This window comes from Musa acuminata, chromosome BXJ3-3 (genome assembly GCF_036884655.1).
Source record: "Musa acuminata AAA Group cultivar baxijiao chromosome BXJ3-3, Cavendish_Baxijiao_AAA, whole genome shotgun sequence".
NCBI classification, from domain to species: Eukaryota; Viridiplantae; Streptophyta; class Magnoliopsida; order Zingiberales; family Musaceae; genus Musa; species Musa acuminata.
Genome location: NC_088351.1, coordinates 5,198,379 through 5,222,205, shown reverse-complemented (window position 1 = coordinate 5,222,205; position 23,827 = coordinate 5,198,379). Strand labels below are relative to the sequence as shown.

The 23,827-nt window shown below is 38.3% G+C and overlaps 4 protein-coding genes across 4 annotated transcripts; 3 read left to right on the top strand and 1 right to left on the bottom strand.

Moving 5' to 3' along the window:
* Positions 1-4,948: 4,948 nt before the first annotated feature.
* Positions 4,949-7,756, top strand: LOC135633010 (plasmodesmata-located protein 6-like). Its single transcript, XM_065142004.1, has 3 exons — positions 4,949-5,818; positions 7,264-7,365; positions 7,451-7,756. The coding sequence occupies exons 1-3, from the start codon at positions 5,089-5,091 to the stop codon at positions 7,459-7,461; spliced, it is 843 nt and encodes a 280-aa protein (XP_064998076.1). The 5' UTR covers positions 4,949-5,088; the 3' UTR covers positions 7,462-7,756.
* A 1,569-nt stretch (positions 7,757-9,325) lies between these two features.
* LOC103977580 (probable inactive receptor kinase At1g48480) lies at positions 9,326-11,815 on the top strand. The gene is made up of 2 exons (XM_009393139.3): positions 9,326-10,778; positions 10,863-11,815. Exons 1-2 carry the CDS (start codon positions 9,479-9,481, stop codon positions 11,492-11,494), a joined length of 1,932 nt encoding a protein of 643 aa, XP_009391414.2. The 5' UTR covers positions 9,326-9,478; the 3' UTR covers positions 11,495-11,815.
* A 3,924-nt stretch (positions 11,816-15,739) lies between these two features.
* On the top strand, positions 15,740-16,425 carry LOC103978060 (protein FLOURY 1-like). The gene has a single exon (XM_009393764.3). It carries the CDS (start codon positions 15,748-15,750, stop codon positions 16,423-16,425), a length of 678 nt encoding a protein of 225 aa, XP_009392039.3. The 5' UTR covers positions 15,740-15,747.
* Positions 16,426-17,104: 679 nt separating this feature from the next.
* On the bottom strand, positions 17,105-20,662 carry LOC135633185 (glutamine synthetase nodule isozyme-like). The gene is made up of 13 exons (XM_065142363.1): positions 20,503-20,662; positions 19,711-19,750; positions 19,513-19,616; positions 19,353-19,401; positions 18,969-19,075; positions 18,768-18,855; positions 18,401-18,529; positions 18,234-18,308; positions 18,100-18,153; positions 17,969-18,006; positions 17,713-17,872; positions 17,564-17,624; positions 17,105-17,467 (listed from the first exon to the last, which is right to left on the bottom strand). Exons 1-13 carry the CDS (start codon positions 20,574-20,576, stop codon positions 17,376-17,378), a joined length of 1,071 nt encoding a protein of 356 aa, XP_064998435.1. The 5' UTR covers positions 20,577-20,662; the 3' UTR covers positions 17,105-17,375.
* Between the last annotated feature and the right edge of the window lie 3,165 nt (positions 20,663-23,827).

The following is a 23,827-nucleotide window of genomic DNA, read 5'->3' as shown; positions in this document are numbered from 1 at the left end:
TGCAGGCGTTGCGGGAGTTGACTTTCTTCTTCGTCACTCGTTTCTCGGTGCGTGCGTGGACGGCATGTCGGAAGCGCGTTCCGCGACGATAGATCACGTCGCGTCATATAGGTGGAATGGAGTTCAGCGTGTCAGACTTCAAAATTCTTCCTTTTGGATCACTGATTCAGACGTACGTCGGGCGTAGATATGCTGACCGTCGGAAGCGAGAGTCAAGATTCAGAACCGACGAGCTTACCTATTCGCTAGTCAAACTGTTCTATTCATAGAACAGATAGTCCTCCCATTCACGAACTTTGAATTTTAATATAGAACCCATTGATGATGCTCTTTCATAATTATGATAGAGAGATCACGTGAAAATATAACTCGATAATATAATATAATATAATATAGTTCAAATACTCAACCAAATATTCATAAATATTATTGTACCTTTTAAAATAAAGGGATTTAATCATCCCATGAAAGATTTCAAAGATTATAACCGTTTTTGGTGTGCTTAGAGAATTTATATGTATATCACGTATCGATGTCACATTATATGAAATCAAAGGTTAATTATTTTCCATAGATCATCAATTCCTAGTGCTAAAAGACAAGGCTATCATAGATTCATGTTATAATGATATGCATATACCACCAAAATAAATTAAGAGAAAGCTTTAATAAATTAAAATGATTTAATGAGTCTAACAACTATTATCGATATGGGTTAAGCTCGACTAAGTTAATATATCAAGTATCTCATTATATTAATCTATGATAAATAATATCAGAACTAACTTAGTATTATTGGATATGATGAGAGGCCCGAGTTGAAAATAATTTATGTCAATAAAGATCAAACGATATAAAGTTAGATTAGATTTTGGACCATGTTGATCCTTAATCCTTTAACGGGGATGATTGTAATAGTTATGTTAATCCTAAATTAGAAGTGAGATAAACTTGAATAAACTAAAGGAGTCAATGATCTTAAGCATATTAGTCTAAACTCAATAAAGCTAATGGATAGTTCATGATATTAAGAGAGTCATTGGTAATGAATTGGGTTTGGGTTTAGAAATTAATCTGATTTACCTATTTATGATCATATTAATACGATTTAGAATCTTATTCTTCATGAGATTAATGCATCAAGTGACATCACAAAAAAGCAAAAAAAAAAAAAAAAAAATTGTCATCAACACATCAAGAATTTGGAAAGGTATATATATACTTTGCTTGTACATGTAACATTTTTGTGAATCACCATCATCATCTGCAGCAGCAGCAGCAAAAGGTGACAAGTAGATGACCTAAAGGATTCAATAGGGTTGGCAAGGCCACAATTGTAGGTCACTAGTGGCTTTATCCATGGTGAAAGGTCATGAGCAGATTTACCAAACAAGATAAACAAATCTGCCTCAGTACTAAAAGGACATTGAGAATTCTACTTTCAATCTCTCCATGTCCGATCTCCATCACAAAACAACAACTTTCAAATAATTCTTTGCAGTTTCTCCTGTTCTTCTTTCTTGCAGCAATTCTCACTGCAAAAAAAGAGAAAATTCTCACTGCATGTTCATTGTTTCTCTTCGCTCATGTATTTATGCTGCTGCTGCTGCTTAAGTTAAGATGAAAGTTTTCTATTCTCTCTTATTTGGTACAATAAGCACAGTCTTAAGCAAATAAATATCTCAGGATAATAAATCATAATATAAGAAATAGTTCTTCGAGAAAATCTTAAAAATCAAAGTTTGATTCTTCTATATATATCTCATATATATTTAGATTTTGGTGAGGGAGAATAGGATGTGAGAAATAGTTTATGTTCCTTAGTGCATTTAGAGAGGTTATTATTTACTATTTTCAAAGAGGTTTAATAAAAAGTGTAAGTTCTTTAATTATTTATGTTAGACGATATACAAAGAGATTATGCTGAAATGAAGATAACTCGGATAATTGATTTCATATGATTAATAATTTAGTTTTCTTTATGGATACAAATAGAAATTTATGGAATCGCGTTAATCTTATATCAATTTTCTAATATATTCCTTATTTATTGATGTTTATATATCTCTTTTGATTTTAAAATACTTCTCTCCCTCTTCATCGCATGTCGCCACCTAATCATCTCACTAGAACAAAATAGATGAGCTGCCGCAAGCTGAGACATGTCACTCGATATCGATCATGGGATTCGGTGGATCGAATTCGCCATGCATGAGATGTGGTTCCTCTTTCTTCCAGCACCACAGCCACAATTCTGCTTGGTTTTGGAGCAATCTACAAGATTGTGACACCTGAGATCAGTATTGCACACCGAGTGGGCCATGCAGCATGAGGAGACTTAAACCTCGCTGTATGATTGAAATGAGATGTCTGGCATTGATGGTATGGATGATGGAAGGAAGGCAAACTGGCATAACTACAATGACAAGGACAGTTTGGGTGTGACACTTCTCCTCTTCCTCCCATTTTTTTCCGTGGTGGTGCAGTGCCTTCCTGCAAACCCTAATGAACCAGGAGCACTAGAAGCATATAGCGATGTGACCTCTTGCACTGGTCGATAACAATTGAAGGTGGACATGCATTGTATCACAGAAACAACAAGTCACCTTTTTTTCTGCAATGTTTTCTGAGGAGGAATAAAGACTGTCCTACAGGAAGCCTGTTTTGTAGGGCAGTGGACCAATGCTTAGAAGCTTTTGAGCTTTTCTTGTGGAGCAATTATAGGCCAGTGTTGTGTGACCATTATTTTGACAGATACGTAGATGAATCATTATGGAACTTGCAGATCTGGAATGAGACTGCACCAAAGTCAAAGGAGCCTAAACATGTAACTGTGATTTGGTGTTCCTGTGAAGTCCTTGGTGATTGGTGAAGACTGTGGTGTTATATTATACTTCGAGTCTGGCAGATAGTAACTTGCAGCTGCAGCTATGGAGTATATGAACAAGAAAGACTGTACCATAGTAGAATAATGGAATGGTGCCATGATTGAGGAAACCATCAGTAGATCCTACAAATAGTGGTCCAAGATGGAGTCCATAAAACTATATGCATATTATCCTAAGTCTTTAAGATAGTAGGGGCACCATCAAACTTTTGAGACCAATAATTTTAACTGGGCTTTGATTCACTGTTTCTATGTATAAGAATTCTGAACTTGTGACCAATAATTTTAGCTACACTTTTGAGAAATGCTTTATGCTACCAACTTTATTAGCATTTTAGTGGCCTTGAAAAAGTATAAAGGTAAAGCCACTTGGATGAAATGGCAAGGAATTAATTGCCCGGGTTTTGCAATCTACCGGTCCTTAATTGAAATTTCATTTTGAAAAATTAAAATTGAATATGAATTAAACTGATTTAAAATCAGTTTGATCTAAATTGATTTATCAACTACTCAATTTTAAAGAGTATATATTGATAGAGCATAGATTCCGTCGTGAGGACACGCCCCCGCCAATTAGCCCAGGTGTGGATCCTCGGGAGGAAGACATAGCACAATGTCGGATGTACCACTAGAAATCCGGGAGAATAGCTATTCTCCTCCTGCGCTATTTGGGGCCGCACCAACTAGCATCGTTATAGTAAGGATCGCTCCGGGAAACTCAGGATGACGCCACATGACGTTGTATCCTGGGCAACGAACATTTAAATGTACACTTGTCGCTTGAGGAGTCGACTGCCGTGCAAAGGCCACGTACAGTGGACCCCCATGCACTATGATAAAAATCTCTTACCAAGTTCTGACAAGGGACATCAAGAATACTAGGATACCACTAACTTGATCTTTAGAGGTCTAAGTCGAGATCTCCCTTCTCATTCCAACCTAGACCAGTGTGCAGGAATCCGGTGATGATAAAGTTAGACGGGCTCACTAAAGAGGCGCATCCCAACCAAATCCGAGCTTGACCCGATCAGACAAAAATATCATCCCTGAGATGGTCCCGGATATCGCCAGTTGGACCAAGTCCCCGCGACCACTACATAAGATTCCCCAACATATATGATTTTAATTCAAGAGTACCCTTATTTAGTATAATTAATCAATTCAAGCCAAATCAAATTAATTTTATAAATAATATTATCTTAATTTTATAAATCTTATGGTGTCGTCAAATTGGATCAAAATTCTCATTGGATTCAATTGAATTGAACTAATTTATATTAATATATATATATATATATATAATTATTTAAAATTTTAAATTAATTAATATGTTAATCGAATCAGATTAATCAATTTAGTTAGATAGTTATAAATTGGTTTTAATTTAAATTATCTTATTTTAATTGAATCTGAAAAAAATTCGATTTGATTCGATTCGAGATGTCCATAGATATCTGTGATGAAGCAGAGAAGAAACTTTAGTGCCAGTCTTAAGCAAGTCAACTATGACCTACAAATCCTAGTTTTACATCATAAATCCCCTACTTATAGGTTGTGAATCAAGTGTTAGAATTCAAATAATAAATTTGAGTTAACTTAGTCAAGATTAATGTATATAATATTATGTATCAATTCAATTCAAATATTATGATTTAACTATTTCAATGTTAAATGATTTCTTTTTGAATAAGTGATAAAGATAGAATTCAAATCCAAAATTCTTAATAGCTAAGTCAACTTTCTTTCATCAAATATGGACTTCAAAATGGTCAACCTGGAATCCATCTTCTTCAATTGCTCCTTCATCTCTGGCTAACCTACCATAAGAAGAAGAAGAAGAAGAAGAAGAACAGAAAGTCCACCCATCTTAATCTAATCAAATCAACTTCTCAGTCCTCACTTGCATGTCATCTTTCCATGAAAGCATGCCCACAAATATTTACTCCTCAGCCCATCCCTGTCACAGAACCTTCACCCCACTGTAATTGTTGTTCTCAGCAACCCCACCACACACCTCCCATTTCATTTCCTTCTCTCCTCTCTCCACCACTATAACTACTGCACACTTCTCCACCTCCTCTCTCTCCCTCTCCTCACTTCTCCTCTGCATTTTACACACTCGCTTCTCACTGCTTTCCACGCGAACACCTCAAACTCATCAAGAACAGCACAGAAGGAACGTACGAAAGAGGAAGGAAGGAATGTCTACGTTCATGCTTCTCCTCCTCCTCGCCTCTTCCATTGCTTCCCTGACGACGTCGGCCTCCGACGACTACACAGACTTTGTTTACGCCGGTTGCTCGCAGCCTAAGTACACCCTGGGCTCGCCCTACCAGCTCAACGTCGATTCCGTCGTCACCTCCCTCGCCAACGCCGCCGCCTTCTCCACCTACGCCAACTTCACCTCATCCGCCGCCGGTGGGTCGTTCCCGGCCTACGGTCTCTTCCAGTGCCGCGGCGACCTCCCCTTCTCCGACTGCGACTCCTGCGTCCGCTCCGGACTGTCCCGGCTCTCCGCCTTCTGCCCCTCCGCCGCCGGCGCCGCCGTCCAGCTCAGGGGATGCTTCCTCCGCTACGGCAACGACTCCTTCCTCGGCAAGCCCGACACCAGCGTCCTCTACAAGAAGTGCGGCCCCGCCGCCGCCGGGGGCTACAACTCCGACCAGCTCGGCATGCGCGACGCCGCGCTCGCCGACCTCACGTCCGGCGCCGCCGGGGGGAGCTACAGGGTCGGCGCCGCCGGATACGTGCAGGCGATGGCGCAGTGCGTCGGGGACCAGAGCGCGAAGGAGTGCGACGACTGTGTGGCAGCGGCGGTGGCGCACCTCAGGGCCGTGTGCGGGTTCGCCGTCGCCGGCGATGCTTACCTCGGCAAGTGCTACGCCAAGTATTGGTCCAATGGAGTCTACACCACATCCAAGACTGACCATGGTAAGCTCTTCCCTACTCTGGCGTTCTTTCCCCTGTGCTTGGGCTTCAATCCACTAAATTACCTGCTTATGATGTGCTGATCTTATGAAAATTGACCTTAGCTTATTAACTTTATGGCATAGTCTTTATGTTTCTTGTAATTATCTTTTTATTTTTGAGATCATAATGTAGGTTATCATTTTGTCTCCTGAAAGGTTTATTTTCATCAGTAAATTTCCTGAAATAAAATCTTTTTAGAGGACATGTTTTAGATGCTAGGTTGAGGAAAATCTTGCACAATGGGCTTGAAATAAACATCTTATTACTTGTTATTTGGAGTTTCCATTTAGTCACTGGAATAAACAGGTATCATTTCCATTGGTTGGTTGAAGAAAGGAAGCAAGTAAATATTTAGGTGTAGCAAGCAGCAGGGCAAGGATTTAGGTTGCTTTGATGCTAGGAGGAAAGTATTAGGTGGATGTTGTGTGAAGTATCACCAATGTGTTCAACAACTCCATTCATTGCTCTCATCTATGTATTCAAGTCTGAATTCAGCTCTGGTAGAACAATGGTGTTGCAGCTCTTTTGGAAAAGCTTCTAGCCATGGCCTTTTGAGGAGGAGTCTAGTGATTATAGTGTTTGATCAAGTTTTCCAAGAAAGAGAAGTATATTCTTCATAGATCTCTTCACTGCAAAAGCTTGCAAATCTCACATTTCCGACATGAATGTAAGACACAAGTTGGTGTTCCATCTTTTTAGTGTTTGGCTAATGGATTATAAAAGTAGGCTGATACTGTGTTTGTCAGATCCTAATCAATTGAAAAGCCAAAGGAAGACCACAGAAAGGATGGGTGGCACAGGGCTCTCTTCTCTCTCTCTCTCTCTCTCTCTCTCTACAAATCTGGTGTAATTCCTAGGCCAGCTTTCTGATACGGACATGTTTCCTCAGTGGTCTCCTTTAATGTTGAGGAACACACAACAGAGTTTGGTGGGCAACCTGACCTGCCACATTCCACTACCCTTCTCCGTCTACAATGCTCTCATCCAAGCTATGGACTGAAAGAGTTCTACTTTGATCAGGCACATACAGATCTTCCACTCCGAAAGGAAAAAGAAAGAGATCTGCAAAAGCATTGGAAGGGCAAGCTTTAAAGTAGTAGAAAGGATAAAGTTTTCAGAGGTGTTGATAGTGTTCAAATGGTAATGCTGTGTCAGATCCAAAAATCTATGCAGCTTAAGCTTTTAAGTACTGTGATAAATACCTAAACTACAACCAAATTGATGCCAATATCTACTTCCTATTACTGTCTTTAACCTTGCACATTTCTAGGAATCAGTATTGCTACAGATACTCATAGCTACACTGCTATTTCTTCCTTCTTTGTTTGGTCTAGATTTTTATTCTTTAATGATGTTGTTCAACAAGTTTACAAATGCTGTGCAACTTTTCTCTCTCTAATCCTCAGGTGATGAGGCTGGGAAGACACTGGCAATTATCATTGGCCTCATGGCAGGAGTAGCTCTCATAATTGTCTTCCTATCCTTCCTCAGAAGAGCTGGACATGATGGTATTTCCCCAAACACATTCTTGTCCAGTTTACCATTTCATTCATGTCCTTACCATCTTCTCTTGTTCCTTTGGTTCATTTGCAGGTAAATACTAAGGTGAAGTGGAAGCATAGTGCTTTTGGGGCCTCTCTCCTTGTTCTGCTTTCTTCTCTTTAATTTCTTTTAGCTTTATGGAGACTTTTAAAGGAGTGGGAGGGGGGAGACTTAGAAAGATGTGGATGAGCAACTTCCTCGAGATGAGTGAAGTGGAAATGGTTCCCCAATTGGATCAAAGAGGAAGATTGTTAACACACCCCACACTACTCTAAATCCATGTAAAAATAAGCTATTTCATATTTTGATCATTCTGAACAAATAATTCTAGCTTTTGAATGGGTCTAATTTAGTGCATGATGTTCTTGCCTCTTAGGTTGGTGATCTGTGATGGAATGTAATGGTAGGTAACTAGGATTCCATGTTCTAGGGTTTGGTTGAGTAATTAAAATGTCCTTAGCCATGTATCAATCAAATCCAAATACCAAATGGATTTGGCTTCTGTTTGATCCAGAAAGTTGTGTGGTGCTGCTATCTTAGCAACTCCATTTTCTAAGAGAGTATGATCTCTAAGTCTCACCTTAATTGTTGGACATATGGAAGCTTATTGATCTCTACAAAATTTCTCATATAATCGATCAAAGGCAACATATACAAAGAATTTTATTAACATATTTCTCTGCTGAACATATTGAGAATATATTAACAAAAAACCAATAGTTTGTGTACTGACAAAGCTGAACACAGCCATCAAAAGTATGGATTACAAAGGTGGACCTTAATGGGGTAATCAATTTGCTCAGGAAAAAGCAGAAAAGCAAAAAAGTGTACCAAAAGTATGAATGATGAGTGGGGATGAATCTAATCTCTCCCTCTCTCTCTCTCTCTTTTCTCTTTAGAGCTGAAAAGGAAGAAGATAACCTTCTTAATAATCAATTCCTGTACAGAATCTAATCAGTCAGTCATCTGTGCCTTTCTTTGCCACTGTTTCCTTGTACAACAATTTAGATTTTGGTCATGTCTGCTGATTCCAACATGACCAATCTGTAAATTCAAATGGAATTTACATAAAAAAAATTATGAACTCCAAAGAGGTATCTTTAATCATAAAAATAATGATAGAGACTTATAAATTTTTTATTTTACTATTCTTCAATTAAGATGAGATTAAATATTTTTATTGTTATTGGTACGAATACGAAGACTCAAAGAATTATCTATTTTAGATAAATCCGGATGGGTCCTTATAAGCCTCTAGCATTAATTTTATTTTCAAAATTATATTTTGGGGCTGACTTACTGAAACACTCATTTGCAAGGTTGAAATATGTTTGCATACTCTCAACATAATAATGATCCCAGAAACTATAATTTAAAGAGTATCCATATGAGCCTCTTGTTGCATGCAGGTGTGCCAAATCAATGTTCTTATTACAATCAACATCATGTAATACAGATACAGTTGTATATCCTTTTACAAGTTATAGTCTTAAATAATGGTGAAAGTAAATGCATCCATGAAAGTGTGATGTGATTCAAAAGATTGACATCGGATCCAATTCGAGTCGACCAGATCCAGCCCATTTATAACCGGTTCGGCCTGGCCCGCCGGCCCATCACCGTACGACCAAGCCGCATCGCGCCCCACCAACACCACCGACGGTAGAGACATCCCCTTCCGCGAAATGGACGGCTCGATCTCACCGATCGAGGAGCGCCGACTCTCCATATTCCGACAACGGTTCCCCGACCATTAATTAGTCCAAATTAATTCCCTTTTTTTTAGCTTCTGACACGTTCACACCTTCCCAGAAATATACTGAAAATTATTTCCTTCCTTTTTTTCCCCTTTATTTTCTTTTTCTTTTTCTTTTTCCAAATAATTATTTTATATTGTAACAACACCCACTGCGTTGCTCTTTCCCAAAAGCAAAAGAGAAGTCTGCGATAGGGAGGACAGGGACAAGGGCGTCTTCAACGACGTCTGCGACTTCGTCTCTCTCTCTCTCTCTCTCTCTCTCTCTCTCTATTAAGCTTCTGCAGGCATACCACCGAAAAACAGAGTCCGGTCACCGATCGATGGGCTTGCCGCTCATGCTTCTCCCTTTGGTGATCATCTTATCCTTGTTCGGGGGTGGAGCACCAGACGACCTCGCCTCCGACCGCGCCGCGCTCCTCGCCTTCCGCGCCGCCGTCTCCGGCGCCACGCGGCGGTGGAACGCCTCCGACCTCTCGCCTTGCTCGTGGCACGGGGTGACCTGCGCCGCTGGTCGCGTCTCCGAGCTTCGTCTCCCAGGATCCTCCCTTCTTGGCCGGATCCCGCCGGGAACTCTCGGTAACCTTACTGCGCTCCGCACACTGAGTCTTCGTTACAACCTCATTTCCGGCACCCTCCCGCCGGACTTCGCCGCCCTCGCCAGCCTCCGCTACCTTTACTTACAAGACAACCGCCTCTCCGGTGAGATTCCCACCGTCGTGTTCGCCCTCCGCCAGCTTGGCCGCCTCAACCTCGCCGATAACTCCCTCGTCGGCGCGATCCTCCCGGCGTTCAACAACCTCACCCGCCTCTCCACGCTGCTTCTCGAGCGTAACCGGCTCTCCGGAGAGATCCCCGACCTCCGACTCCCGAACCTCCTCCAATTCAACGTGTCCTTCAACCAGCTCAATGGCTCCATACCCGCGAGACTCCGCAGCCTTCCGGCGAGCTCCTTCAGCGGAAACTCTCTCTGCGGGGGCCCCCTCGGCCCCTGCGCCGGCGTGCACTCTCCGTCTCCGGCGCCATCTTCATCGAGCCCCAACGGCGGCATCGACAGTAACGGAGGGAGCAAGAAGCTCTCCGCCGGCGCGATCGCCGGGATCGCGATCGGCTCCGCCGTCGGCTTCTTGGCTCTTCTCCTCTTCCTGGTCCCCTGTTACCGGAAGAAGAGAAATGGCGAGGCTGAGTCAAAGGCGGGCGGGAGCATGGGACCGGAGGCGGAGATGGCGCTGAGGGGCAAGCGAGAGGTGGCGGACAACGCGGGAGGGACAGCGGCGGCGGTGGCCGGAGGGGCAAGCGGGGGTGGCAAGAAGCTGGTCTTCGTAGGCAAGGTTCAGAGAATATACGACCTAGAGGACCTGCTGCGGGCGTCGGCAGAGGTCCTCGGGAAGGGTACGTCCGGGACGACGTACAAGGCGATGCTGGAGATGGGGATGGTGGTGGCAGTGAAGCGCCTCCGGGACGTCAACCTCCCCGAGAAGGAGTTCCGCGATCGGATGGAGGTAATCGGCGCCATGGACCACCCCAACTCGGTGACCCTGCAGGCTTACTACTACAGCAAGGATGAGAAACTTTTGGTCTACGAGTTCGTGCCCAACGGAAGCCTCTCTTCCGTCCTTCATGGTGAGCTCTCTCTTCTGTACATTCAAGGATTTCGGATCGACAGAAGGATTGAAAATGTTCTCCTAAATTGAACTCCAATGGCAGGAAACAAATCATCCGGTCGCACCCCTCTCGACTGGAAGACGAGATTGGAGATTGCTCTTGGAGCAGCCCGAGGCATCGAGTATATCCACTTGAAAAGCTCTGGCCTCTCCCATGGCAACATTAAGTCATCCAACATCGTTCTCGCCAAATTCAACGAAGCTCTTGTCTCAGACTTCGGCTTAAACAGTCTCGGGTCAACTCCAATGCCAAGTCAACGCGCCGCCGGCTATCGTGCACCAGAGGTCACCGACATCCGAAGGGTCTCCCAGAAGGCTGATGTATACAGCTTCGGCGTGCTCCTCATGGAGCTACTCACAGGGAAGCCACCGACGCAGGCGCTCAACAACGAGGACGGCGTCGACCTCCCCAGGTGGGTGGAATCGGTTGTCAGGGAGGAATGGAACTCCGAGGTGTTCGATCTTGAATTGTTGAGGTACCAAAACGTTGAGGAGGCAATGGTACAGCTGCTGCAGTTGGCCATTGATTGTGCTGTACAGTTCCCAGAGAACCGACCTTCGATGTCTGAGGTTGTGGCTCGGATTGAAGAGATCTGCAGAGGTTCGAGCATGAGAAATCAGCAGCAAGGTGGCACCATCATCGACACTGCTGGTGCCATATCAAACAGTGATTGAGCTTTACATGATGATAATTGCACTGGTCTTATCATCTTAAGGACGTCTTGCCTCCATGGAAGAATCAAAGTTTGATCGTTCTTTTATTCCTTCTCCCTTTGAGTCCAAACTGTTATATGTTGGATTTTGGCTCTAAAACTCATGTCATCATTTTTTTGATGTTGAGACTCTTAATGTTTTAGGTAGATATGATGGTGTGATTGGTGGCTGCTTGGCCATTGTTGCAATTGCATTCCACTCTTCATACTATATATAATATTGTAGTAGTTTTTTTGTAGTTGTGGTTGAAACTCTCAATTAAGTATTCAGTTTGTCTGTGAATCTGCTAATGCTTCCATTTGTTGTTGTCGTTTTGTTGTAATTTGTCAACCATCCAAATCATGTATGTTTCTGTGAAAATGTCATAATGGACTTATTCTCCCTTTGGATTGTGTAAATGGTTAGCATGTCCTCAGTGCAAGGCTCTATTTATTGGTCACCAACTCTTTGTTTATGGCTCACTATGTGTCAGCTTTCATGGTCAAGAAAACAACATGACAGGGTTGTCTCATGTGACAAGGTGACATTTTGATTGTGGGTTCCACTCCAGAGAGTGAAGTTGTCATTAATGGGTGCTTTTGACAAGGTGACCTTGTTGCTTTCAATCATCAAGTGAATCTTGTGAGCCAGGAATCCTAGGTAAGTTTCAATATAGCCTCATATATTCTATTAATTTGGCAAAGCAATGCAGATACTTCCACTGTGTTTTATCTAATCAGAAAGAATAAAAGAGCAGACTTCACTTGGGTTTGGTGGACATCAATTGATGGTTAGATTACTCTTCAAATGTTTGAGATCTTGCCACAAGTTGGCATATATTTTATGATCAAGCTTCAGTGAAGATCTCACAAGTGAGATTCCATCCAGTTCAGGACCCAGATTAAGTTATTATATATTTTATAAGAAAGAAATTAAAGATTTATTATTCTGAACAGCTGTGCAGATCTGTGATCAAGTTGGATATTTTCTTTTCCATTTATATGATTCTTGTAAATTTGTGGGAGGCAAGCCTGCCTCTGAGGTAGATTTGGATGATAAGAAATAGATAGGAAATATCAATATCAAAAGGCATGCATCAATTATATATACACATATTAGCTGGTTGGATTTTGGATTAAGAGACACTGAGGCCATGGATTGATTCTGAAGCTTTAATGAGATAAATTCAGGCTGGCATAAATAGGTTTGAATGCATTACTTTAATGTTAAAAAGGACAAAATTTTATTGTTAAATTCTGATTATATAAACATTTTTAATCCTCCATCTGATATATCATTTATTGACTGACAACCACATGATTAAAGTATTAAGCACAAGGTTTTAATTTCTATTGGATTAGACCATTATGTACCATCATATTAATTAGGCCTATTCCCATTGGAATTAAACAATCCTTACCTATCAACAGCTCCAAATTTTTATTCAAATCTTATTGTCATGCCTTGACATTGAAGAATTATTTGTCCAACCATTCCCTTAAAATTAGGATCTGGACAAAAGCTCTTGACTCACTTGAAATCCACATCACTTGACATTGACTAATGTAAATCATGCAAGTTTAAAATGTTTGGCTAAATGTTTGAGTCAAACCAATTCAACTTAAGATTGTTAAAAATAATTATAAGTTTTTTGGTGAACTTTGAACAATGTTTTAGAAAGTGAAGGAAGCTTGTTAAACAGAATGCTAGCTTTGTGAAAAGAAGAGAAAGCTCAAAGATAAAGAAACAGAAGCTAGCTTTATACAGAGAATGATAAACCCTAATAAAGCAGATTTGATTCCCATAGAAATCATATCAAAACATTCCTCCAAGAACAATAGAATCTTGTTTCTGCAACATGCCCACTATCTGATCTGGATCTTAAACCCAAAAAATGAGACAAAAGAAATCTGCTCATGCTTTAAGAACTGGTCATGGAACTACATCTTCCATGAACTTTCTCAGCATTGAACTGTTGAATAATCAGATTTTTGAGTGATGACAAGACATCAACTCCTCCCTCTTTGCAAGGCTCTCAGCCCCTCTCTTAATTCCTGGAAAGATAGTAACCAATGCAAGTCATATTCCAAGAAATTGGTGCTGCCAAACTGCTGCTTTGGATCAATATGAAACAAAAGAACAAGAAGACAGAATTGGAATTGGAATTGGAATTGATAGCTACTGCTACACACATATGTTGATCATATTAAATATTAGATGAAGGGAAATAAGTAGTTGCTGAGTTATTGCACTACACATAAAGAGGGGTGGCAGCATCTCATCAGAAACAATGAAGAGGGGATGAAGAGTTGGAATTAGTGTAGGTAGGACTTCTATATAATTTCTCTTGCAGTAGCTTCGTAGCTGTTTCCTATAACATTGAATGAGTCAGTCCTCCCCAAAGAGGAAGGAAATAGGAAATTGTGAATATTATTTCAACAATCTGTACTTATGTTGAAATGGGATGTCTTCTTAAGCCATATCTGACTTTAGAACAAGTCAAAGATATGTTGAAATGAGTATCATTATGTTCAACATTTTAATGAGTCAGCTGGGAGTTGACAGGTTCAGAATATTGAACTTGACATCATCAAGAAAACATCCACTGATTCTTTTTCATAGAAAATATGTAATTTTATGTGATAACATTTTTATTATTTTTTTAAATATTTCATTTTATTTATTTTTTTTGTTTTAATCAAAACTACTAAAATGTCATCGTCGCCCTAAGATAATTATATTGGGCTTAGATATTTTGGATCAGTGATTTAGATTCATTTGGTCCTTGGGCTTAGTAGTTTTAATCAAAACTACTAAAATGTCATCGTCGCCCTAAGATCAATTTGAATCTTCACTATTGGTCCTTATAAAATGTTTATTAATAATGTTCTCTGATTATTTTGTGATCGGTGAAGCAGCAGAAATCACTTTATGAAGCTGTGGCTTTATTTCCTTGATCATTTTATTTGGCATTTAATTTGATTATTGGCCAATTTTTTATTCTCTTTCATTTTGGGTCAATTAGATATTCTTTGTATTGGTTTTTTTAAAATAAAGAATTAACTTTTATATCGATAATTGATATATTAATTCTACCTCAATTTTATAATTAAAAAAAATAATTTATAATAAAAAATTAATCATATTAATTCTACATCATTTTTTTTTATATATTCTTTAATTGTTTATCTCTAAGGTTTCTTTTTTGGTTTCCAAGTATTCTCTCCCTTCCTAACATATATTTACTTTCTGATATCCCCAAGTATGACTTTATTTAATACACCTCATAAATATATTAAGATGATTATTTTGGTGACGGGCTATGATTTAATTAAAAATTTATTGAGAAATAAAATTAAAGTCACTTTCAAATCAAGAAGATATTGTGATTATCGATCATTGTTAGATTGTAAATACTAGTCGCGTCGATTCGAACATCAATCACCCAATAGAGGAGCCGATAGACGAAAATTGATTCCATTGTGTTGAAGATCGTTAGCTTTCAATATATCATTAGTTGTTAAGACAGCAAAAAAAAAAAATTATCTAGTGCATGACGGTAGAACAATTAGTAATTATCAGCCATTATATAGACATAATTTCATGCTCAATAAATATGATTTTTTTCTGTACAAATAAGTGAAATTTATACTGCAATACGAAGATGGTAATAATGAGCTCAATAAAGAGAAAAAAGGTCAAATAAATATATAGCAACAATAATAAAGTGGTAGAGTCTAAAAAAAAAAAATTCCTTCCTTATGTTGACATTTAATCTTTTCTGTATCATTCTAATTTCATCGAATATCTTCGAAAAGACATTTGAGAAATATATTATCAAAAATAAAATTTTCTATGATTTTTATCACTTGAGAGTACACATGATGTTTAGATACCTTATCTACTCTAAAATCAATTAGTATCTTGTCATGTATAGCTTTCCTTCCACATTTTGAAGGTTGCCACTCCTAATACTTTGTAGACTTTGAATTCCCCAAAGAGGTTCCACTTTCCATTTTCTTACATATTTACATACAAATTCTCTCTCAGTGCCATGCACACACCAAGAACAAGAAGCAACTTTTCCTGCCCTTGATTTCTTTACATTATCCAGAAACTAATATTGTTGGATTGAAGTGAAGTGAGGAGGGAAGCCAGTAGAAGGATAAATGGATTTGGATTGGAGAGAAGTCTGAGCCAGTAATCTGAGGAGGAAAAGCAGTCAACTCCTCTTCATGGCATCAGTTCCTGGCTTCTTGGCTTTTTTCTGTGGTTCTCTTGGTTTCCCTTCTCTTTCCATTGCATGCTACATGTTTGTGTTGCCAAGCCTCTTGTTCTTAGGATTGAGAGTATGGTGCCTTGGGTTTCGCTTCCAGGAGCTCGATATGTTTCTCAGACTGATCCCAAAGGTACCCATGAACTGGAAGAAGGAACTGTGTACTAATGGTGGTGTTTGTGCTGCTTGCGGCACCAAAATTGGAACTCGGAAGCCCTCTCAACCTGAAAGATCAAAGAGAAATAACGTATGCTTGCTTGAGCTGGGGAGTAGAAATTGGACGATCAGAAATGGTTTCAAAGATTTATCTGATGAAGAAGGGGAGAATGATGGACTCCAGGGAGATGGTACAGTGAAGTTAAAGGAGAAGATTGCAGAGGAAAGGAAGCTTCGGACCCCGGCGGTTTCTGAACCAGAGAAGGAGAGGGCAGCAGCTTCACCGGCTGCCGACGAGGCCATGGCCAAGATTGCAAAGCTACAGAACGAGAAAGGACTGATTGAGAGAGAAGCTCGGCTGTACCGCGAAATGGCAGAGCAGAAGCAGTCGTATGATGATCTGGTGATCGAAACTTTGCATTGGATCATCATGAAACTTGAGGCAGGGAGATCAGCCGACATAATGAGAAACACAGTGTAGGATGGTGAATGCTCAAGCAAAACTACAAGGTGGCGTTAGAAAGTTTGAGCAGAGCAATGTCTGAAAGTTATCTGGAGTTGCAATGGTGGATTGAATTTTGTTATAGAAGTTAGGATTTAGCAATAATAAAAAAAATTCTTATCAGATTCATTTTCAAGCAACTAAATTTCAAGCATGCTAATTTTCACAAGCCTTCATTATCTGATGTCAAAAGACTTGACAAAGGAATCAGATCCTGGTGATGCAATAGCCTTTCAGAATAGTATCTTTTCTATGGGATGGTGAAGAACAAACAGAGCACATCAGATCACAAGCGGAATTCTGAAGAGTTACTGGTCCTCACAAATAAAGCATTAGATTCCTTGAAATTTGCAAAGCAAATGGAGATGCTGTCATCATACACTAAGGCCAAAAAGAAAGAAAAAAAATAGCAAATTTCTCATATCAAAGAGAATTTTGTTCAGCATATTTAACCTTTCCATTCTTTGTCAAATCCCACTCTTATTGCTTTGGCCTCTCACATGAAGAACAACCTAATGATTTAATTGGAAATTGCAGTGGGCAAGAGAGTCCTGGAAATTAGGAACTGAGAGATCTAAGAACTTTTTACAGATCTGGGAAAAGCCACCAGCAATCAGTTCATGGTCAAATCATGATTATCCAATCCAACTGCTAGATGTTGAAACACAACTACCCTAAATACTTCTTCTGATAACCTTTTACAAATTATGATCACAAACATAGAAGTTCATATCCTATCTTCTGAAATCCATTGCAAAGGCAAAGCTGATAGAAAAGCCATTTCAGACTTTCACAGCACATTACACGATGATCTTAGTATGTTTATTCTTCCCTACTTAACAGGAAAAGAAATGAGACTTCCCAATGAAACACAATTCATTAGAACACAGAGTTCCCTGAAATATAAGGATCCATGGCTGCTCCACTGCTCATGGTTCCCAGAGGATGGTGGTCTCAGCAATCATGGAAGTGACAATATATGGATCCATGTTCGATGCGGGCCTTCGATCCTCGAAATAACCTGAAGAGATGTATAACGCATCCATCATAACTAAGGATAAAAGACTGCAATTAAGCAAATTGAATGAGACACAAGAAGAGTTGTAAGGAGTTCTACCTTTCCCATTTCTCTCTGTCTCACGGCCTACTCGAATGGAAGCTCCACGATTAGCAACACCCTACCGACCAAAATTTTGCAGCTTAATGAGAACAGATCTGAGACGACAGTAGAATAGTATGATTTCGATCAGGGAATGAATCACATACCCAAAGGAAGGTGTTGATATCAGCAGTCTCATGTCGCCCGGTGAGTCGGCGCTCATTGCCTTCTCCGTATGCAGCAATATGCTCTTTGTGCCTCTTGCCAAGCTTTTCAATGGCCTTCTTGATGACTTCGTATCCTCCATCACTCCTCATGGACTGGGTACTGGAAGCAGAAGTTAGAGTGAGACTTTGATGGCTGTCATTCTTTTCAATGGCAAATCATGTCAGCAGGATTCAATGATGAGGCAATTTGTGCTACCTGTAGTTTGTGTGAGCACCAGCTCCATTCCAATCTCCCTAGCAGTCACACAGATAAATCATTTCAAATGGTGATTCCCATTCTGTCATCATATGCTATAGGAAGGAAGAAAATGAGAACACAAATCTAACCTGGATTGGCTTTGGGTCAAAAGAAAGAACAACACCTGCAATTTCAGTGATCCTCTGGATGAAGAAAACAGAAAGCTTGAATTAGCCAATGGATACATAGTGAGTTATGTTCTCATAATCTCAACATTAATCACCTCAAGAATGTAACGAGCAATCCACAGTTCATCTCCAGCAGAGATGCCAACAGCAGGACCAACTTGAAACTCCCACTGCACATCATAGAAAGAGCAGCTGCTTACAAACACTATCAAGGAGGGGAGAGAGAAATGAGACCTTTTCACTGCAAGGAAACAAAGATTACCTGACCCGGCATGACTTCCCCATTGATGCCACTGATGTTGACACCAGCATAGAGACAAGCTTTGTAATGAGCATCAACTATGTCTCGGCCAAAAGCTTTGTCTGCCCCAGCAGCACAGTAGTAGGGTCCCTGCCACAAACAAGAAGAACACGACGATTGAATGAGCACACTCTGAGACATAAAATAGGAAATTAAGATCAAAACAAATGGAACTCTTCATCTAAAAGGAACATAAGTGATAACTATAGAGATTATACTTTCTAGTAGTATTGGATATTGAATTGTAGTAACTTTCATCATAAGAATTAAGTATCAAGATACATAATCCTATCATTTAATCAAGTATTTCTGAGAATAATTTGATTACCTGAGGACCAGGGAACCCACCAACTGGCCAACCAAGAGGCCACTTGACATCCTTTTGCAGAAGGGTGTATTCCTGCTCAATTCCATACCTATTATTCATGTAGAATGTGAAGCAAGGTTAGGATTCTTTCTAGAGAGAGAGAGAGAGAAAGAGAGAGAGAATAAACAAAATAATAAGGCGATCATATATATAGACATATACCATGGTACTTCAGCAGTAACAGCAGGATGGCTAAATATCTTAGCAGCATTGAACCTTTTGTTGGTGGGAATTGGCTCTCCGGCTGGGGTATAGCAGTCACACATGACCTACAAGTCAAAAGAACTGTTCCAGTTCTCCTGTACGTAATGGAGTTGAAGGAAACATACTATGCAAACCTTTCAAGAAATGAACACCTTCCTGGGATCAAAAGGCTACACTCTACAGATTTATATAAATACAAGCATCTAATCAAAGACAAATGGTGTAGAATATTAATGGACATATGAATCAGAGCCAACCATAAACAATTTTAAGCCCCTGTAAATACTCCTGGACAATAAATGTTTTTGATATCTTACAAAAGCTGTGTTTGAATCTACTTACAAGAATGTTGTTGCCCCTCCTGAATGGATCCTTGAAGATGGCTTGAGGACTACACAACAGAGGCAATTTGTACAAGGAATTATAACACAAACAAGTCGGAATTAATCCAAAAAATACCTAAAACCGTAAGAAATGGAAAAAGGTGAGATGCAAGACTTACTACAAGATCACTTCGCTGTCCTCACCAGGAGCTTGACCTGTGCTGGAACCATCATAATTCCACTTGGGAAGCTTAGAGGGATCAGTGACAGGACCAGTGAGAGTCTGCTCAAAAGGAACAAGCTCAGAATTTTGGTAAACAGTACAGAAAACATAACTACATATTACCAATCATCTACTTAAGATAACAAGAACATACCCTGGCTTTGCTTCGCATATCCATACCACTTCCTCCTATCCTGTTGCACAGAGTAAACATATACTAAATGTCATCTAGCAATTTGAATGGTAAGCAGAAACCATGAAACATATATTAACACTATTTTTTACACAAAGAAATAGTGTAAAATATATGTTTAAAATAATAAACACCTCTTTAAGATCAAATTTTGGACAAAACAGAAGAACAAAATGATGAAGGATTAAACATATATGGATGATCAGAAGGCTCTCTTCAGAAACATATGTTAGAATTGGACGTATATAGTGATCAGACGTAGGGAAGCATAGATAGAGTCCTGGAATCCATCGTCTCCATTACCACCTAAAGGATCATCAAAACCAAAACTCCAATGGAAGTAATAATCGAGCCACAACAGGTAGGAGGGAAGGATTCAGCAAAAGAACATCAAAACGTAGAAAGAGTAAGAAAGAATCTACTGCGCTCTAATTATAAAACTCAAACCATCCCTAAATGCACGAAAGGAACAGCCTTTTCGCATTTCATAGATCAGAGAACGGTCCTCAAGGCCAAAGATCCAAGTCTACCACTGAAATCTTTACTGAGACCAGTAGAAACTAGCATTAAAAAGCGTGCCAAAAAAGGAGAATAGATCCGTGAAAGGGAAAAGAGTTTACGACACAGAGAAGTTCCAACAAAAAGAAAGGGAGAAGGAACAGCGTCTTTGCGATCTCAATATTCAGTAAAGGAGCCGCCTTTGCACTAGAAACGACAAGCAAAATAACAGAGGAAAGAGGGAAGCAAACGTACCATATGTACTCGGCAATGATGTTGTCAGTGGTGTTGCTAAGGTTAAGGTTGACGAGATCTGTGAGCAGAGACATGGCTGCTGCAAACGAAGCGATCAAAGCTCTCTCTCTCTCTCTCTCCTACAAACACAAAAAGGAAAAGATCTAAGAGCGAGGTGGAGAGGGGTGGCAAAAGGGTTTATATAGGCGGCTGGTGGTGAGATCGTGGAGGAAAATGGGCACTCCGTTTCTTTTGGTTAATTATCTATATATATTCTTAACCACAAACAAATATATAATTGTTAATTAATTTATTTAAAAATATATAAATAGATGATGGTGACGAATACTTTATAATTTTTTATTTTATAATTTGACAATTATTATGTTGGGATTAGTAAAAATAATTATGGTAATGGATGATAGAATGAGAAAGCTAACATAGCTTTAAATTTTTCAGAGAAGTTCTCATTTTTACTTATCTAAGAAAATAAAGAAAAAAGTTGATTCGATTTATTTTAGTATCTATAATGTTAAGCAAAAATAAATTATCTTTAAAGCTTAATGAGCAATAAAAAAATATTTTAATATATGAACAACTATATATCATCTCGATAGAAGATAAGATAAGAGAAGATTATTTAAGATATTTTGAGTATGCACTAAAAAATATATCTAAAGATTTAATAAAAATTATAAATAAATATTTAAGTATTTTGAACTTAACTAAATGTATACATTTTTATATATAGTTAATCTCAAATAATTGAGATTTATGATTTTTATTATTGTTATTATTATTATAAAAAATAAAAAAATTTGATTCAAGATTATTTTAGTATCTATAATGTTAAGCAAAAATAAATTATATTTAGAGCTCTAACCTTCTCTCTCGAACAATCCTCCCTCTCCACCTACTATTTGGCCACACTTTTTGTCTCTTTTGTCTCTTTTGTCCTATTGTCTTTTTTTTCTTTCTTTTTACAGTTACATAACATGCCACATTCTTCTTCTTCTTTTTTTATCATTTTTAGTATTTTAAGTTTGATCTTTTCTAATATTTTTATATATTTTAGAATTTTAAGTAAACATGTAGTGGATTTGATTGATCCATCGATCCAATTACTTATTAGCTGAAGACTTAAGCAAGTAATTCCTTAATTTTATGACTATAAAATATCATATCAGAGTAAACATAATATCATTGTGATAGGTTATGTATATATATATATATATATATAGTCCAAGAAAATATATCATACCCAACTCCATTTATATGCCATGAATTGGCATATATATATCTATTAGTTTAATTTCTAGTTGTTGAAATTGAAAACTAATTCGAATGATTCTTTCTAAGTCGATCTCAAAATAATCTCTTTCAAATGTTTTTTGAATCCTGCAAAACTATATGGAAGACACTCTCAATAATGTTCCTGAAGCTTAAGTCAGTTGATAAGTAGGATAAATCAGACTTAAGATATAGTATGTCATCTATTCATCATTTTTATAGTATGCATGATTGTTATATTACTTATTGTGTTATTGTTACGAGGATATATGATTCATTATAGTTATTATTATATTGCATCAAACTTAAGATTCTATAGCTCTCTTCCATCATATCGATCACATAGAGCTGAGATATTCTTCATGCACAATTGAAATATCAATCATATGGAGTTGGCTCACCAATCAGATGGCTCCACCATATCAATCATATAAAATGGAGATGTCCAAATAGAGCTAAGTTATGGAGTAAGTGGCATCAATATGGCACATTTTTACTGTAACAAGATCTTATGTCGATATCTACGTCAACATCTACATGAAAACTTCAATCAATCTCTGATAACTTTTTCTCTATATTCAGATAATCTATTCAAGATTCTGAGTATGTAATCTGAGCATATCAAACCACTTCTAAACAGGCAACCAAAACCAAATCAACTAGATTGAACATGACAACTGCAGAGATTGAAATAGCCAGCACTTCTTAGATATTAATAGAAGACTAATTCGACAAAATAAAATTTATCTTGAGAAGTAAATTAATTTTAATCTTAGGGAAATGCATGGTTATAAGTATCTGCAATTACAAATTGGGTACTGCTCCTCATTGGCATTGTTATATAAGTAATATTCTAATCCAATCATACCATATGCAAACTAAGACTATTTTCCTTTTCTTACTATCTCCAATAAAATCTTAGGCCCTAAAATGATGCTATGCAAATAATAAATCTGGCTCGACACTTAATTTGAATGTATTCTTAATAGAAATTTGGTGGTGCTATTTCAAACAATGGATTAAATTGGAAGTGGTCTGTATAGTGGCCATCACTTTAGTGGCTCTCTAAGTCAGATGCATGTTGGATGTTGTGTCATTAAATAAACCTAAACACGTTAGCAATCACAAAAAAGAGTAAAAAATAAAAAGAACCTAATAAAAAAAATATTAGTATAACTAAATGTTGATATTGGAAGTCCCGAATGTAGTCACATTCAAGTGATTTATAAAGATTTAATGAATATATAACTGTTAATTTTAGTTTGAGAATTTTTCAACAAATAGTTAAGGCTCGACAAAGTTTATCGTATTTAATTAAATAATAATAATTGATATCATGAGAGACTCAAATAAAAAGTTATATTGGATTTATTCGATAAAAAGATATCATAATACTATGATTTGATTCTAAGATATATTGAACCTCGATAATATCGTCAATCTCTTAAGTAGTGAAGATTGTAACACTTAGATTTAGTTTTTAGAAAGATTATAACATTCAATTTAATCTCATATTTGTAGTGAAAAAAAAAATTAGATTGATATGGATCTCAAGATTCATTTTTCTTGTAATTATCTCATTTTTCTAATCACTTTGAACATTAATGTGGGTATCGACTCGGATGCAAAAGTGAAACAAATGCCATCCGAGTTTGCTACTACGACACACATACCTAACAATTGTTCTTACAACTTTGTGCCTTTATTCTTTCGGAAACTGAACCGAATGGGTTCCGAATAGATATCCCAACTAGAACACATGTTCCGCAACTTTCTCCCATGATCCAAATTAGATATTGTGCTGGAGATTGGGGAGATTCAAAAGGAGAGGATAATAAAGTGAAATGGCATCTTTATCTTCTTTGTTATGTCCAACCTTTTTGTTGTATTTGAACAGGAATCATATAAAGTCTACAATGTGTTCTTAGGCTTCCTAAATCTTAACTTCTGTTATTTCGAACTCAACTAATGGTATTGTTTCCTAAGCCAAATGCATTAAATGTTCTATATTATTAACATTTTTTTTTTTGCTTTTGATGATAAGAACTTTTTTAAG